The 18,777-nt window shown below is 47.1% G+C and overlaps 1 protein-coding gene across 1 annotated transcript in view; it reads left to right on the top strand.

The window, feature by feature from the left end:
• The first annotated feature begins 7,526 nt into the window (after window positions 1-7,526).
• Window positions 7,527-18,777, top strand: part of LOC119326516 (transcription initiation factor TFIID subunit 4b-like) — a 16,282-nt gene continuing 5,031 nt past the window's right edge. The window contains exons 1-4 of the mRNA XM_037600153.1: window positions 7,527-7,916; window positions 9,063-9,580; window positions 10,359-10,454; window positions 10,616-11,296. Of these exons, the coding sequence (XP_037456050.1) occupies window positions 7,862-7,916; window positions 9,063-9,580; window positions 10,359-10,454; window positions 10,616-11,296 (1,350 nt within the window). The 5' untranslated portion in view covers window positions 7,527-7,861. The remainder of the gene's footprint in view (window positions 7,917-9,062; window positions 9,581-10,358; window positions 10,455-10,615; window positions 11,297-18,777) is intronic.

The raw sequence follows: 18,777 nt of genomic DNA, 5'->3' as shown, positions 1-18,777 counted from the left end.
TGCAGTGAATATCGTTATGTTCTTACTTCACAGATGATTCGAGTAGATGTTGAGAATATTTACTTGATGAAACACAAGTCTGAATTATTGAATGGTTCAAGTAATTTCAGAGTGAAGTAGAAGATCATTGTGACAAGAGGATAAAATGTCTATGATATGATCATAGAGATGAATATCTGAGTTACGAGTTTTGGCACACAATTAAGACATTGTGGAAATTATTTCGCAATTAATACCGCCTGGAACACCATAATGTGATGGTGTGTCCGAACATCATAGTTGCACCCTATTGGATATGGTGCGTACCATGATGTCTCTTATCGAATTACCACTATCGTTCATGGGTTAGGCATTAGAGACAACCACATTCACTTTAAATAGGGCACCACGTAATTCCGATGAGATGACACCGTATGAATTATGGTTTAGAGAAACCTAAGTTGTCGTTTCTTAAAAGTTTGGGGCTACGACGCTTATGTGAAAAAGTTTCAGGCTGATAAGCTAGAACCCAAAGCGGATAAATGCATCTTCATAGGACACCCAAAACAGTTGGGTATACCTCCTGTCTCAGATCCAAAAGCAATAAAGGATTGTTTCTTGAATCAGGTCCTTTCTCGAGGAAAGGTTTCTCTCGAAAGAATTGAGCGGGAGGATGGTGGAGACTTGATGAGGTTATTGAACCATCACTTCAACCAGTGTGTAGCAGGGCACAGGAAGTTGTTCCCGTGGCACCTACACCAATTGAAGTGGAAGCTTATGATAGTGATCATGAAACTTCAGATCAAGTCACTCCCAAACCTCGTAGGATGACAAGGATGCGTACTACTTGAGAGTGGTACGTAATCCTGTCTTGGAAGTCATGTTGCTAGACAACAATGAGCCTACGAGCTATGGAGAAGCGATGGTGGGCCCGGATTCCGATAAATGGCTTGAGGCCATAAAATCCGAGAGAGGATCCATGTATGAAAACAAAGTGTAGACTTTGGCAGAACGGCTCGATGGTCGTAAGGCTAATGAGTACAGATGGATTTCAAAAGGAAGACGGACAATGATGGTAAATGTCACCATTAAGAAAGCTCGACTTGTCGTTAAGATGTTTTCCGACAAGTTCAAGGAGTTGACTACGATGAGATTTTCTCACTCGTAGCGATGCTAAGAGTCTGTTGGAATTATATTAGCGATTACTGCATTATTTATGAAATCTTGCAGATAGGATGTCAAAACATTGTTTCCTAGACGATTTTCTTGAGGAAAGGTTGTATGTGATACAACCGGAAGGTTTTGTCAATCCCGAAAGATGCTAATAAGTATGCAAAGCTCCATCAATCCTTCTAAGGACTGGAGTGAGCATCTCGGAGTCGGAATGTATGCTTTGATGACGATCAAAGATTTTGGGTTTGTACAAAGTTTATGAGAAACTTGTATTTCCAAAGAAGTGAGTGGGAGCACTATAGAATTTCTGATGAGTATATGTTGTTGACATATTGTTGATCAGAAATGACGTAGAATTTCTGGAAAGCATATAGGGTTATTTTGAAAGTGTTTTTCAATGGAAAACCTGGATTAAGCTACTTGAACATTGAGCATCAAGATCTATAAGGATAGATCAAAATGCTTAATAATACTTTCAAATGAGCACATACCTTGACATGATCTTGAAGGTGTTCAAGATGGACCAGTCAAAGAAGGAGTTCTTGCCTGAGTTGTAAGGTATGAAGTTAAGACTTAAAGCTCGACCACGGCAGAATAGAGAGAAAGGACGAAGGTCGTCCCCTATGCTTAAAACGTAGGCTCTTCAGTATGCTGTGCTGTGTACCGCACCTGAAGTGTGCCTTGCCATGAGTCAGTCAAGGGGTACAAGAGTGATCCAAGAATGGCTCACAGACAGCGGTCAAAGTTACCCTTAGTAACTAGTGGACTAAGGAATTTTCTCGATTATGGAGGTGGTAAAAGAGTTCGTCGTAAAAGTTACGACGATGCAAGCTTGACACCTATCCGGATAGCTCTGAGTAGAGAGACCGGATACATATAATGGAGCAATAATTTAGAATAGCTCCAAGTAGAACAGTTATTTGGAATAGCTCCAAATAGAGCGTGGTAGCTGCATCTAGGAGATGACATAGAGATTTGTAAAGCACACACGGATCTGAAAGGTTCAGACCCGTTGACTAAAACCTCTCTCACAAGCAACATGATCAAACATAAAACTCATTGAGTGTTAATCACATAGTGATGTGAACTAGACTACTGACTCTAGTAAACTCTTGGGTATTAGTCACATGGCGATGTGACCTGTGAGTGTTAATCACATGGCGGTGTGAACTAGATTATTGACTCTAGTGCAAGTGGGAGACTGTTGGAAATATGCCCTAGAGGCAATAATAAAAGTATTATTATTATATTTCCTTGTTCATGATAATTGTCTTTTATTCATGCTATAACTGTATTATCCGGAAATCGTAATACACGTGTGAATACATAGACCACAATATGTCCCTAGTGAGCCTCTAGTTGACTAGCTCGTTGTGATCAACAGATAGTCATGGTTTCCTGGCTATGGACATTGGATGTCGTTGATAACGGGATCACATCATTAGGAGAATGATGTGATGGACAAGACCCAATCCTAAGCTTAGCACAAAGATCGTGTAGTTCGTTTGCTAGAGCTTTGCCAATGTCAAGTATCTCTTCCTTTGACCATGAGATCGTGTAACTCCTGGATACCGTAGGAGTGCCTTGGGTGTATCAAACGTCACAACGTAACTGGGTGACTATAAAGGTGCACTACAGGTATCTCCGAATGTATCTATTGTTTTATGCGGATCGAGACTGGGATTTGTCACTCCGTGTAAACGGAGAGGTATCTCTGGGCCCACTCGGTAGGACATCATCATATGCGCAATGTGACCAAGGAGTTGATCACGGGATGATGTGTTACGGAACGAGTAAAGTGACTTGCCGGTAACGAGATTGAACAAGGTATTGGATACCGACGATCGAATCTCGGGCAAGTAAAATACCGCTAGACAAAGGGAATTGTATACGGGATCGATTGAGTCCTTGACATCGTGGTTCATCCGATGAGATCATCGTGGAACATGTGGGAGCCATCATGGGTATCCAGATCCCGCTGTTGGTTATTGACCGGAGAACGTCTCGGTCATGTCTGCATGTCTCCCGAACCCGTAGGGTCTACACACTTAAGGTTCGATGACGCTAGGGTTATAAAGGAAGCTTGTATGTGGTTACCGAATGTTGTTCGGAGTCCCGGATGAGATCCCGGACGTCACGAGGAGTTCCGGAATGGTCTGGAGGTAAAGATTTATATATAGGAAGTCCTGTTTCGGCAATCGGGACAAGTTTCGGGGTCATCGGTATTGTACCGGGACCACCGGAAGGGTCCCGGGGGCCCACCGGGTGGGGCCACCTGCCCCGGGGGGCCACATGGGCTGTAGGGGGTGCGCCTTGGCCTACATGGGCCAAGGGCACCAGCCCCTAGAGGCCCATGCGCCAAGATAAAGGAAAAAGGGGAGAGTCCTAAAGGGGGAAGGCACCTCCGAGGTGCCTTGGGGAGGATGGACTCCTCCCCATCCTTAGCCGCACCCCTTCCTTGGAGGAGGGGGCAAGGCTGCGCCCTCCCCCTCTCCCTTGGCCCTATATATAGTGGGGAAAAGGAGGAGCAATCATACCTAAGGCCTTTGGTTGCCTCCCTCTCCCTCCCGTGACACATCTCCTCTCCCATAGGTGCTCGGCGAAGCCCTGCAGGATTGCCACGCTCCTCCATCACCACCACGCCGTTGTGCTGCTGTTGGATGGATTCTTCCTCAACCTCTCCCTCTCTCCTTGCTGGATCAAGGCGTGGGAGACGTCACCGGGCTGTACGTGTGTTGAACGCGGAGGTGCCGTCCGTTCGGCACTTGATCATCGGTGATCTGAATCACGACGAGTACGACTCCATCAACCCCGTTCACTTGAACGCTTCCGCTTAGCGATCTACAAGGGTATGTAGATGCAAACTCTCCACTCCTCCTTTCTACTCGTTGCTGGTCTCTCCATAGATAGATCTTGGTGTTACGTAGGAAATTTTTTGAATTTCTGCTACGTTCCCCAACAGGGTATTACCTCCATAGAGAGGGCCCGAACCTGGGTAAACATTGTGTCCCCCGCCTCCTGTTACCATTATCCTTAGACGCATAGTTCGGGACCCCCTACCCGAGATCCGCCGGTTTTGACACCGACAGTTGTCTCTTGCACATCAGCAGGTAGCGCACAATAGCAAACATACTTTTCTTCTTTCTTGTAAGTAAGCTACATGCTACCTAGCAGGAAACAAATCACGTGGCCACTCCAATAGTTAATTCAGCACACCAATCAAAGGAAAACATGACCAACTGGGACTCCTCTTGTGCTCTACCAAGAACAGAAACTTGATCGCATCTTGAAGTCTTGACTTGGACAGGCTTCAGTAGTTGCAACTCCAGGTCGACGTAGATCAACTGGGAAAGAAACTCCGCCACCAGATAAAAAGAATGTGCCGACTCAGATAGGATCCAACCGAGATGACTCGGATACGACTCGGATCATCAGGATACCTAGCACCACCAAGCACAACTAGATCGCCCAGGCAAAACAATGTCTTCAATGGATCTTTTAGTCCACAGCAAAACCAGCAGATCAGCAACAACAAACTTTGCAGAAGGAAACAATAGATCGATCAACAAAAACTCGCCGTGATAAACCTAGAAATCTGATACCACATGATAAGGATCAACGTGATGATCCGTAGAATTTTGCCCGATCTTTCATGGCGAATCAACAAGATAGCAGATCTTCCAATCATGTGATGAACACAACCTGAAGAAGAGGAATGAATTCCAGCAAGCAACGTGTTGATGATCAACACGCCTCAAACCTCAACCTGATAATTCTCGATGCACACAAGAACCTTAACGCAATCTTTATTCAATCTAGATAAACAGCAGCGCCGTTCCGAGGGGTATGCTTCACCCCAAGATACAACTCAACGTCTAAACTCTGCCAATAAAAATCCCCTCTAAACCTAGCCAACGACCTATATGGGCAGCAAGAAAACTAGTCGGTTGGACAAGCCCACACTGAAACACACAAAATAAAAATCCTAAGTGGCCCACAACATGACCTGGAATAATAAAAATAGATAAGATTGCAACCGACCAAGTACATGGTTCGGTTACCCATTTGGCACGCCTCTAACTTGGTGGAGTCCGGAAGTTGGGCTTCACCTCCGCCTTCATGGGAACAACAAGAGGCACTGGGATGCCCTCATCACACCACAAATGTCATCCATCTTCACATGAAACAACCGCGGAGTACTTATACTAGAAGCACCTATTAGTTAGGTCTGAAAACAATACAAAATGAAGGGTAAATTCGTGAGCCTCAAGTTGTGGCAGAAGCAAACTTGTTGAGCCTCGCGTTGTAATAAATTTCTAGACTATTTGCATCGCAACTTGCATAACTTTTGACTCAAGGCCTCAAATGATGCATCTTCTTTTTGAATGAAAGCTGACTTCAAGCACCATCTTATCCAACCACTAAACCATGCTAGACCCTTCTAGAACTAGTTAGGTTTAGGTGGGAAGATGCAGCTGAAAATTTGATGTGTCATTTCTTCCAAAGTAGGCACCGGAAGATTCCCAACTGAGATAATGGCTTTGCCCATGCCTTCCTTTGGCTGTTCTAATGGTTTAACATTTGTGCTAGCATGAACCTCACTCTTTGATGCCTCTGTCATGATCTTATCCACATCACACTTCAGTGCAACAAATACTTTATCGCCTCCATGCATATTTTTGATACATATCCGACATCCAACTCACATTGATGTCTAAAACATGGTATGCCGTTCTCCTATGCGTAAGTGCAATGCTCTTATAGCCTTGTTGACATTGTCATTTGGTGCCATAGATACTACTTTGTAGTGTTTCTAGTTTTTTATGTTTGTGTCGTTCTCCTATGCGTAAATGCAATGCTCTTAGACTGTTGTTGACACTGTCGTTTGGTGCCACGGACACAACTTTGTGGTGTTTCTAGTTTTTTATGTTTGTGTCGAAAACATGGGATCCAATTTTCACTGATTAGATTACATAGTCTACTTGTTGAAAACATCATTTCCAAGCTCAGAATGAAGTTGACATCAACTGCATGTGCACTCTAGTCAACGTGTCTCATTGGTCAACATTTTTTTTAAATCCTTGAACTTTTCTTATAAAATTAAATACTCCCTCCGTCCCAAAATAAATGTCTTAAGCTTAGTACAATTTTGTACTAAACCTAGTACAAAGTTAAGACACTTATTTTGGGACGGAGGGAATATATATCAAATTTGGTGAACAATTCCAGAAATTCTTAAATTCTGCAAACATTTTTCAGATTTATTATTTTTTAAAAGCATGACATTTTAAAATTTTGTGAACATCTTTTAAAATTGAAGAACAACCGGTGAATATTTGTTCAACTTGCAAACACATTTTAAAGTTTTACGAACTTTCAAAAAACCTTGAACACCTTTTAAATTTCGTATTTTTCTTCCCTTGTTTTTTAAATATTTTTTTAATCACCTGGCCCAAGAGCATGTCCCTTATATTTTTTTAAGCCAAAGCAGAGTTTCGTAATTTAACGATGTCCTATAAATCACATAAGACACAAAAAACCACTTGGGGCGGTTGGTACAACAGATTTCTAGCTAATAATGATGTTATTTGGTAAAACACATACAACCAGTTTTTGCTAGTTCATGTGTTAACGAGTTTGCACCACGCCTACAAACCATAGCGCTTTGTTTTGAGAGCCGCATCTTCAGCTGGAACGTGATGTCCTCAATGACCATAAGGCGAGGAATCAAGCTTTCGTAGATCCAAAGCTTCAGATAGGAGTTGAGAGTCCATTTTGAAGACCACCATGATGGCACCTAGATCAGTAGCGACAACTACTTCCACGGTCATGGTGCCAACTTTCACCCCAATTTCTTCCAAAAACAGGGTCAAGTGCCAGATGTGCTACAACCGACCAAATCAACCAAAGGAAACCATCCAGGACCAGGATTTGGGCCGATCCACCTTAGCGAGTGCGTGTTGCGTGTTTCCTTGTTACTCTTCGTCATGGTGCGCATGTAAAAAAAATCAGTTTGCAAACACCTTTTAAATTTCATTATTATTTTTAAAATACATGAACATTTAAAAAACATTCTTGAGCACTTTTTAGATTTCTTGTTTTTATGTTCCCAATTTCTTGCTTTTTTTTCAAAATAAAAAGTATCCGGCCCCTAAAAACCAGGGCGCGCGCCAGATTATTTCTTTCTGACATGAACCGCCAAATTTTCGTTTCTTTAGGGTGGAGGAATGGGCCCAGATGTGTCACATCCGGCCCCTAAAAACCGTTTACTCGTTACTCTACGCGGTGGCGCTATATAAAAGCCCCCTGCTCCAACTCCCTATCCTTTTCTCGCCTTTTCCAGCCCCTTTTCCAAACTCGGCGCTCGGGCGGCGCAGCCCAAGTCTATCGTAAGCTGAAGCCCAGCAGGCCGCACCGCCGCCGCCATCCTACCTACCCCTCCGCGCCGCACGCGACGCGCGTGGGCCCGTGGCTCGAGACCGTGACCGGCGTCAACACACTTCGGCGCTGCCGCCCCCGCCGTCCCCACCGCGTCTCCACCACGCCGCCGAGGAAACGTGGCAGATCCCCTCGATTGCTCCGCCGCGGCCTCCGTACGGCAGCGCTCCCCGGTGCTTCTGTGGCGGCCTAAGCGTCGCCGCCCCGCGAAACCCTAGAACGCCGGAGCCGCGCACGGCTCGTGGTTCCGGGCCCTCTGCTTGCTGCCTCCATGTCCTCCCCGCCGCCGGAAGCCGTGGGGGACGCTGGTGCCCCTTCATCCAGCGGTATCGGTCATCATCCCCCCTCCCTCATTTGTATCGTAGTGCTGTGTAATTAGCTTCCGAAGACCAGGTTTTGGTCTATTTGCACGATTAGGTTGTCTGGATTTGCTTTTCGATGCCTATAGAGTTTAGTTTTTGTCTCTATGCAAGGTTTGTTTGCTATGATGTAGTGGGAACCTGCTGAGCTTGTAATTCACTCGCAGCTGCATGCTGGCATGCAAGTTTGCCTTTCCCCCCTTTTTTTGGCGTGGAGTCATGCAAGAATTCGTGACTGGCTTTCTAGCTGTTTCGTTGCTAACCGGATTATTTGGCGCCATGGAAGAAATCTATTTCTTAGGTTATGGGCACCTCGCTCCTCCGCAAACTTGTGAAATTAATCCTGCAGCGCATTGGTAACTCTGTCAAAACCAATGCTGAAAGTTCGGCCGGTTGTCGAGGAAGGTCAACAATTGGAAATAAATGTTTTTGTACGATATTGATAAAGGAATAAAATTTTGCTAACAGTCATAATGTTGTTTTGTCAAAATAGACTAATGGATATTATTTTGATTTTATATGCTGGGGAATACATAAGATACGTAAGGAAGAAATCAGGTCCACTGAAAAAGCCAAGACTTTTATGGAGCTAGTGCTGTTTTTGGCAAAAAGGGTAGAGCGTAGGAATTGGTGCAGCAAGCACAGCATGTTAAAACTTGAAAATGCGAATGAATTGCTCATAATTTGAAGGATTATTATTGGTAGCATTTGAGTCGCCCATATCGGTACAGTTCTGCATCCTGTATCCACGCCAGTCAGTAGTTTGGAAAAGTTTCAGCAGCTTGTATATGGGTGGAAAGAATAATTGTTTCCCATGGCACACTTATCAGACCTTGCAAAACATTTCATGAAATCATGTCAGAAAATTCATGATAATTATGCCTACCTAATGAGTCATTGTCTGATTCAGATAAAATGTTTCTTGTCTTTCTTTTTTTACCACTATTTGTTTTCTTGTTTAGTTTCGAGGAGTTGCGGTTTCAACTATGTGCTTTATTTGCAACTTGCTATTCCTAGAGATTCTGGGTGTCCTAGCCATTCAGTAATGTGATGGTCCCTGCCTTTTCCTGTTGAGTCTCTGAAACATGAACAATCTCTATTTCTGCACTCCAGGTACTTTGCCACAGGACATAAGTGATGTGTCCAAATCTACAGTTGGTCAGCTGCAAGCAGCAGATCAGAAAGCAAGTGCCCAGTCAAGCCAGCAGGCAGGGCAACCACATATGAATCCATCATATCAGTTGTCTCAACCAAAATTGGAAACTGGAGTTTCAGAAAATGAAAACTTTAGCCAACAGGAGGAACACCATTACCAGCCAGAACAAGAGCAGCCACGTTGTGAGAATCAACTGCAGCAGGCAGAAACAAATAGCTTCCAGTTGGCAGAAAAAGGAACAGACTATGTTGGTCAACAGAGTTTGACAGGCTCCATGGAAGATGTCGCTCAGCCTTCAGGAGATCAGCAGCATGTAAATCCAGTTGTTGGTCAGCAAGCACCGCATGGTGCCCAGGAAACAAGGAAGAGGGGATATCAGCCATCTATACCATTTAATATGTTGATTCCAATCCTACAGGCGCATCTTGACAGAGATAAAGACATGCAGCTTCAATCTGTATGGGCAAAACTTAGGGTGCGTTTTTGTTCATTACTCTGTTATTAGCTGATGTGTTTCATAAAAAGAAAACTGATTGCATGGAGAAATTACAGATGCCAATAATGGTGGAGGGTAAAGAAAAATTCCATATTATATTTATTAGTTTGGTCAAACTAATTTATTTCTTGTATAACTCGACGCTATAGATTTGTTAAGTGTATTTGTTGCAAAAGCTGGTAGAGCAAAAGGCCATAATAACACTAGTGGAGACCGACAGTATTTACTACTCCCTCCGTTCCTAAATATAAGTCTTTGGAGAGATTCCACTATGGACTACATACTCTAAAATGCATCCATAGTGGAATCTCTCCAAAGACTTATATTTAGGAACCGAGGGAGTACTAAGGAAAAAAAAAGAATGAGTAGCTCTCTTTTGAAGCCATTTGACCGATAACATTAGTTAGGGCCACGTTTGAGCGAGGGTGTGGCGGCTATGATAGATTGTGCTGCCAATTTGTGACAGATTGTGCTGCCAATTTGTGACAGATTATGCTGCCACTTTATTATGCTATCAATATTAATAAAGATTCCGGAGCATCTATTTATCAAATTAATGTTAAGAGAGTAATGCAAAGTCTGTGTTTTTCCTTTGTTTCCTTGTCTAACAGAAGAGGAAAACATGTTGTTTTGAAAGAACAGATTGTCATTCTTGTTACAAATTGTTGCACAAGTCGAGGGAACTGATGAAAGAAGAGTAACAAAGACACCTCAACATAGAAACTGTTTACTAAGATTGTCTATGCTGTGTTTGCAGCGTAATGAAGTCCATAAAGACGATTTCTTAAGAGTCATAAGGAATATCGTTGGGGATCAAATGCTCAAGCAGGCGGCCCATAAAGTTTTTGCACAGGTGAATGCATGGTGTTAACACCATCCCTGCTCTTTTTCCCTTGATCAATCTTGACGAGCGTGGAGCCAGTTTGAGTTTCCATGTTTATTGAATGACTGAATTCTTTGAGTAATATCTTGTGTTCTCATGCCTATATTTGCTTTATTTGCTCTTGTTTGCAGATGCAAGCTCAGGCACAACGAAATAATAACCAAGGAAATGCAAATCAACATTCTTCGTCATCTCAAGCATCTACAGCCGCGAGTGGATCGGCAAAATTGCCTGATCAGCTAGTTCGCATGCCCACCCCACCTAACCAGGGTCACAATAGCCAGACATCATCTTCAGCTCAGAACTTTGTGCCACTTTCAGGCACACAAATGCAAAACAGTATGCATTACTTTGCTCATGATAGTTCTATCCAAAAGCCAGATGTAAAGGGGGTGCATGCTTTGCCGAATCGACCACCCGGTATGAGCCTGCCAATTCCACTGCAGACAAGTAACAAACAGCTGCAACCCACGGAAATCCAGCAAGCGTCACAGCAATTATATGGACCTACTGGCACCCCTCAGTCGTACCCTCGGCCAACCAGTGGTTCGATGCCTCTTAGACCACAGAGTCAAGCGCCTGAAACACGACCTCCCTTTCATCCTCATGGAAGGATTCCTGCAAAAATCGGAACTGTTCCTACTCATCCGACAATGCAACAGAATGCATCGGCACGCCAAATGCAACAAAACAAGGATATAAAAAATAATGCTTATAACCCAAGTGCTAATACAAAACAAGGTTCTGAGCCTGCAGGCAAGGCCCGCCAGGTTGGCCCAGGAGGCCCTTCGGCGAAATTGCAAGGAAAGCAGGTAATTTATCCTCCAGCAGTCTCTCACCTCTGTGTTACAGTCTCTTGTTGCCAATTTCCAAATCTCAGTGCATTTAATTCATTTTTAGTTCCCTATGAATAATCTGAACTACTTGATATGAAGTTCAACATGATACAAGGGGTAATTGCAGGAAAACAAACTCCTAGAAGTATATGCTTCCCCTCACATGCAGCGTTTTTGTGAATACCAGAATAAACAGAAAAGGAAATCTCACAATCGATGTCCATGAGCACCTTCATTGTATTATCTAGGATATCTGGCACTTCTATTGTATTAGCATCTTGTCAGAATGAACTTTTGAAGCATCATTCTCGAAAAAAAAGAACTTTTGAAGCATTTTAATATCAGAAAATAAAACTGCTGTTGATCTGTTACACTGGAGTTGAAGTATTGATTTTTTTTTGAACGGTCACCGGGGGGGAGAGCTTCCCCACCTGAATATATTACCACTCAAAGAGGATCGAAGAATTACAGTATTAGTTCATATTACAACCACAATAGTTTAATGAATAGCAGCAGAGAGGAAGTTCAGCCATTGCTTAGCAGAGGTATTGTCTTCTTTCTTTTTGAACCGGAAGACCCAGAGGGAGAAATCTGCTACAATGTTACGAATTGTAGTTCTGTGGGTGTGATCCTCGTTTCTGAATACAAGGGCGTTTCTCGAATCCCAAATCTTCCATGCACCGTCAGAGCGACCGAAGGCCAGATGTTTGGGTTGAGGCCAGGAATCGTAGGGTGTTGTTGCAGATCATCCAGGGAGGTTGGCGACGACAGACCCAAGGAGGACCAAACCTGTGCTGCATAGGAGCAGTTGGAGATGAGATGAAGAGCATCCTCGATTGGGTCTTGACATCGTGGGCAAGCAGCTGATTGGGCAATATGCTTGTGAAACATGTTGGCTTTCGTGTTTAGCCGATCACGGAGGAGAAGCCAGGCGAAGATCTTGACTTTGATCGGCACGTTGGAGGCCCAGACAAAGTCGTGGTGGGGATCAACATGGTCTTCAACAAGAATGGAGGAGTAAGCGTTCTTGGCAGAGAATGGCAGCCCATGGGAGAGGGACCGTTCGTCGGATCGATCTACCTGCTGAAAATCCTGCAACAGCAACAGAACACAATCCAGCTCGCGAGCAGCAGCATTAGATAGATGGTTCCGCAGGTTCGTTAATAAGCCTTTTTGCCATATTGTAGCCACTAGCACCTTGTCATCCAACGAGTGTGAGTGTAGGTTGGGGAAAACTTTATGGAGAGGCGACTGTATTAGCCATGTGTCTAACCAAAAGAAGGTGGAAAGCCCATTGTAGGTGATCACAAAAGAGTGCTCGATGAGCAGTGGCAAATTTTTGTTGATAATTTTCCAGAGGAAGGAGGGCCTTGCAGTTTTTGCTGAGATGCCGAGAGGATATTGTTGGTGGTACCACTGTGTCCAAGGGACGTTTGGGTTCTGCAAAATCTTAAAGGAGAATTTCATAAGCAAGCAGCGGTTCTGAACTTCGAGATTTTTAATGCCTAGACCACCAGTATTTTTCGGTTTGCAAACGTTTTTCCATGCGACTAAACAGCTTGCCCCCGTGCAAGTTGCCTCATTAGACCAGAAGAACGCCCTCCGAATGGCGTCAAGTTTTGCTATGATGGACTTAGGAAGGCGAAAAACTGACATAAAATAGACTGTGAGTGAGTCTAGGACTGCAGTTAGCAGAGTTAAGCGGGCACCGCGTGAAAGCAGACGCGCTACCCAGCCGAATAGGAACTTCCGAAAGCTGTCAATGATTGGGTCGAAGGCTGTGAGCGGCAACTTGGTGGGGGAGAGAGGAAGGCCTAGGTACATTAGTGGAAAGGAGGATAATGAGCATCCACTAGCGGTGGCGATGTTTTTTTGCGTGGATGGATCAGTGGCGATGGTGAGGAGTGCCGTTTTTTGGAAATTGATAAGCAGCCCCGTTGCAAGGGCAAAATCGTGGAGTGTTTGTTTTAGGGTTAAGGTCGCTGAATCGTTAGCGGCAGCGATGATGAGAGTATCGTCAGTGTATTGCAGTGTCAACGACGGTTCATTTGGTCGTAGTGGGTGGCAAAGAACGTTCTGTTGGAAAGCGCTGGCAATCAGTCTTTGAAGGACATCTGCAACGATGATGAATAAATAAGGCGAAAAGGGGTCTCCTTGTCTTAAACCACATCTACATTGGATCCATGGCCCCGGGATGCCATTTAGGAGGATGGCCGTTTTCCCAGTGTAGAGAATTTCTTGAACCCAGGAGCAGAAAAGTGGGGGGGAAACCTCTAGCATGTAGGATTTGAAAGAGGGAGGACCAGCATATGGAGTCGAAAGCTTTCCTGAAATCAAGCTTGAAAACCATGGTCGGCGCTTTACGTGTGTGGCAAGCACTTAGGATATCCGCTGCATAAATGAAGTTTTCAGCGATGTTGCGTCCGTGAAGGAAACCCGTTTGATCATAGTGAATGAGCAGTGGGATTAGGGGCTTGACCTTGTTAGTGAGAACTTTGGCTACTGCTTTTGGAGTACAGTTTTGGAGAGAGATTGGTCTAAAAGCATCTGGAGATGTTGGCGCTAGGGTTTTGGGAAGGAGAACCATGAAGGCTCGGTTAAAACGTTCAAGTGAAGTTGTTTGATCGTGGAAGGCAGAGAAGAATGGTATCATTGACTGTTTGATATCATGCCAAAATTTTCTGAAGAAGATTGGTCCAAAGCCATCCGGGCCGGGGCTTGCGTTTGCATTCATGGTGAGAAAAGCCTGGTGGATTTCGTCCTGTGAGAAGGGTTGTGTGAGATCTGAAAGTTGGGGAAGGGGAGAGGGGTATAGCTGTTGTAAACTGAAGTTCCAAGTGGCGTTTTTTGTATTTCCGATTAGTTGTTGGAAGTAGTTTTTTAGGATATCGGCTTTTTGTTCGTGCAGGAAAACTTCGGAGGAGTTATGAATAAGCAGAGGGATTTTGTTTGAGCGAGAGCGCTGTGTTGCCGAAGCGTGGAAGAACCTGGAATTTTAGTCTCCATCGATGGCGACTCTAATCTTCCCCCTCTGTTTCCAAAAAGCGATCTTTTGTTTGATAGCCCGTTGCAGGAGGTTAGAGATGAGCAGCCTGAGTTTTTGCTCAAGGGGGGATAGAGGAGCGAATTCCTCGTTTAGGTCGAGAGCCTGGATGGCCACTTTGCAGTTTTTTTCCCGTTGGTAGATGGGCCGCAACGTCTTGGCCCAGGATTTTAGGGCTGATCGTGTTTTTTTGATGTTTTGGGCGAGAGAAGCAGCTGGATCGGTGGGAGGTCCGTGGTTGTTGGGCCGCCAACAGGCCCGTACAGTGTTGGCACAGGCCTGAAATGAGGTCCAGAAGCGTTCAAATCTAAAAAGGCGGGAAGAAGGGACAACCGTGGATATAGTGACTAGAAGAGGAACGTGATCGGAGACGAATCTAGTAAGAGAGGTTAGGTGCGTGTTTGGGAATAGAGCATCCCAAGGTAGGTTAATGAGTACTCTATCTAAGCGTATTAGCGTAGGTGATAATCTTTTGTTTGACCAACTAAATTGTCTGTCTAGAAGTGGGAGTTCTAATAGAGCCAGTTGATCAATTGTGTCATTGAAGGCATCGGCTTCCGATCGTCTAAAGTTGTTATTGTTCCGCTCATTAGGGAATCGGGTAAGGTTAAAGTCACCAATGAGTAGCCAGGGTGATGGGTTTGGAGGCTCAATCTGCTTAAGTTCGTCTAGGAATTCAAGTTTTAGTTCGCGTTGTGAGGGGGCGTAAACGTTAGTGATGAAGATGTGATGTGGCGAGGCAAGGCATGATAGAGTTAAGGTGGAGGTGAAACGTTTGTGTTGACAGTTAAGAAGCGAAAAGCAGCGAGAGTTAGAAGCAGATAGGATACCACCGGCAGATCCGATTGCATCGAGGTGGTTATTGGAATCTAGGAAGCGTGGTAAGATCGATCTTAGTTTGATGGAATCTGGTTTTTGCAATTTTGTTTCTTGTAGCAGAGTGATTGATGGCCTTAATTGGTTTATTTCAGAGAACACGTTAGCGCACTTGTCATTATCACCTAATCCTCGTACATTCCAGGACACGACAGAGAACGTTTCTTTTTCATAATGGAAACTTAACTTGACACCTTACATAGGGGCAGATACCCAAAAGACAACCATGCCTGTTCCAGATACAGTTGGACGAACTGACAGAATAAGGAGTGAGCAGCATTATAACTAGCGTACGTTTAAGAAAACAGCTACGGAGGGGTGCGAAGCACCGGATACAAGGCCAGCACGGGCCGCCACTCATGTGGCTGAGCGGGAGATAGTGCATCATGGAGATCCCAGGCCACCGGAGCCCGAAGCGATGTCGTCGACCATCTCAGGCGAGGCACCACAGGCAACAGCAACGGCAGCCAGCTCCTCCGGCGATGCCGGACCGCGAGCGATGCCGTTAATGAACCCCGTCTCATCGCAGAGACGAGCATGGATGAGAGCGTCAGAGAGATCCTTGGATGCCGCGGACAGGTCGAGCTTCTTGGCCTTGGAGCGTATGGCCTTGGCAGTCATAGTGGAGTAGATAGGAGGGTCGATCTCGGCCAGACGAGCGCTGCGCCTGGCCTTAATGCCAGAGTCTGCAGCCATCTTTGCACGCCTGCTAATGCGCCTGGCCAGACACTCGTGTGGCAGCTCAGGAGGCAGGTCCAGAGGCTGGACGGCGGAACCACCGTAGGGAGAGGTGCCGGAGGTGCAGGTGGGGATTGTGGAGGGGATGGTGCATGCGGCTGGGGAGGAGGAGAAGGTGGGGCTGGCAGAGCGAGCAGGGGGCGAGAGAGGCGTGCGCGTGCCCGTGCTCGCGTCAGTGCAGGAGAGGGTGAACGAGCGGGAGGAGTCCATGGAGCGTGGACCAGCATAGCGACCGGCATGCCATCCGCCATGACAGCAAGGATCGGGATGCCATCAAGAGGCCGACCCGTGGAAGGAGAAGGAGGAGGGCCCGATGGCGACTCCGGAGAGCAGGCGAAAGGGGACATGGCAGTGGCGATGTTGCGTATGTGTGAGATGGTGTTGGGAGACAGGGGAGGGTTGGAAACTTGGGAGCCGCTGTCCCCGTTCTCAGAGGAGAAAGGAGAGGCCCTAGAGCCGTGCCGGAAGAGCGCGCGGCTCTCCAACTTGACGACAGCAACATCGTTGTCAGGCAGGCGCACCATGAGGCAGGGGGGAGGACGAAATCGCGAGCGACCATGACGAGAGCACGGACGCTGGAGTGATCGCCCTGGAAGCAGTGTTGGTCGGCGGAGACAAAGTCTCCAAGGTGGGAGAAGAAGTACTCTGCCCCCTCAGGGTGCCAGAGCTCATCAGGATAGTCGAATGCCTCGATCTCGGCCATGTGGATGAAAATGGCTGTGGATCTATTGTTTGCGTGTTCAGGTCTCTCGAAGAAGAGGGTGTTGCCTTCGTGGTGGATGGGGCCGTGTCCAGTGGCCGCGAGGTGCTCCTCTGCGTCGGCAAAGGAGAGGCGCGCGGCGCCGCGTGCGGAGGAAGTGAGGCCGAAGGTTGGGTTGTTGCGATGGCGTGCGATAGCCTGGCGGATGAACCGGAATGGGTTGTGCATGGGGTTGGCTAGGTGGACGTAGGCTAGGTTATCAACCTGGCGAACCAGGCAGGTTGGAGGGACAAGGAGGGGGATGTGTGGCTCCGGGGGAGAGAAGCACGAGGCCGCTGTGGGTGCAGTGGCAGGTGAGGGCGGTGTAGGAGTGGCGAAGGATGGCGCTGGCGGCGATGAGGAGGATGTGCGTGGCCCGAAGATGAGCGGGAGGCGGAACGGTGGCAGATCGGAGGTGATGATGCAGTGGGAGCCGAACCAGATTGGCGCTCCGTCGGAGCGCCTGGAGCCAGCGGATGAGCCGGAGGCGGTGTGGGTGCCGGTCGTGTGCGCCATCGGGCTGCATGGCGGACGCACAAAGGCAGGGTTAGTACTCGGGGAGGGGGGCATAGTAGGGAAATAAGGAAGGAATCGAATGGCCTTGCACCTGAAGCTCCGGTGGCCGGAGCACCAGCAGCGGGAGCAGCGGACGGGGTCGCGGCAGTCGTCGACGTTGTGGTCAGAAGCAAGGCACCGGAAGCACCTAGGCTTCTTGCGAGTGTAGTGGTGGTGGATGTGCTTGGGGCTAGGCATTGGAGGGGGGCGTGATTTATAGGCCGGAGGGGCCGATAGGTTGGAGGGAGGAGATGCAGAGACCCGAGGCAGGGGACTGAGCAAAACCTCCCGGTAGCTGCGCGGGACCTGCAGCGGCGTGGAGATCGAAGAGCTCGCAGGGATGGCAGCATTGGCAGTGGCTTGGGCTTGGTTAATGGCGATCTCGGGATGGAGCTGAGGGGACGGGGCGGAGAGTAGGCTGACGGAGGTAGGGGAGGCAGGTGGTGGAGTAGACGTGATGATGGGCGCATGCATGTGCATGCAAGCGTTGGATATATCATGCGGTGCGGGCGGACGGGGGGCGGCATGCGGTTCCACAGATTCAGTGGCAGTGGGGTTTGATTTGGCGTGCACATTGGCTTCTGGGGGGGCGGGCGGGCTGCGCAGCCGACCGGGGGGCGGCCGTGGCGACTCAGGTGGGTCCGTGCGTGCAGTGGGATGCGATGGGGGGCGGTGGAGTGCGTGGTTCAAAGCCGTATCGTTAAAATAACCAGGTTGATCGATGGATTGTACAGCGCTGCCGTCGCGTTGGTCTTGTTTTCTTTCTAAAGCAAGGATGCAGCGAGACGTGACGGGAGAGGCCGCGGTGGAGGAGAGGAACACGTGTCCGATGTCATTGAGTGCATTGTGGTCAACCGAGGCATTGCCAGGGGAATCCGCGCGTGGAACAGTGTGGTGTATCTCTGTTGACAGATGAGGGAGATCTTGCGCGAGTAGTTTAGTCGATGGGTGCGGTCCAAGCAAGGACATGGGGTGGGTAGGCAGGATGGGAGCGTTCGAGTCAATCGAGTCCGGTTCAAACATAACTGGCAGCGGTACCGATCGCACTGTGTGTGATGCTTGGTCAATGGAGTCAAAGAGGCGAAGTTCAAAATTTGAAAAATGTACGGGAGCACAACGGATGACTTCTGTTCTTACGTTGACCGAGTACACATGCACTAGGTACAGGTTGGGGGCAAGCGTGACAGCGTGGAAAACACGTTTGAAAGAAAACTGGTGGTCTAATGCATTATTAATCAGGGTTTCATTTGCGCATACTGACTTAGAACAGAAAACTACCCATATAGGAGTAGTGGGTTTATGAGTTAAACATGTGGTGGGTGTGGTGACAAGGCAGTGGTACGTTGAGAAAATGAGCTTATTAAACGAAATGCCAGGCCGGAACAGTCGTACCTTTGCTTGTGATCGTGGTGGATTGAGTGCTGTGGTAGCCGCAGGAGAAACAGGTGGCATCCGACCGTTGACGGTGGCGGGTCCCAGCTGCATGGGCAGCATGCACGGGGGGGG

Source organism: Triticum dicoccoides, chromosome 6B, assembly GCF_002162155.2.
Source record: "Triticum dicoccoides isolate Atlit2015 ecotype Zavitan chromosome 6B, WEW_v2.0, whole genome shotgun sequence".
In the NCBI taxonomy this organism is placed as follows: Eukaryota; Viridiplantae; Streptophyta; class Magnoliopsida; order Poales; family Poaceae; genus Triticum; species Triticum dicoccoides.
Note: the sequence above shows the minus strand (reverse complement) of the source record. Positions and strands in the feature narration are given on the sequence as shown.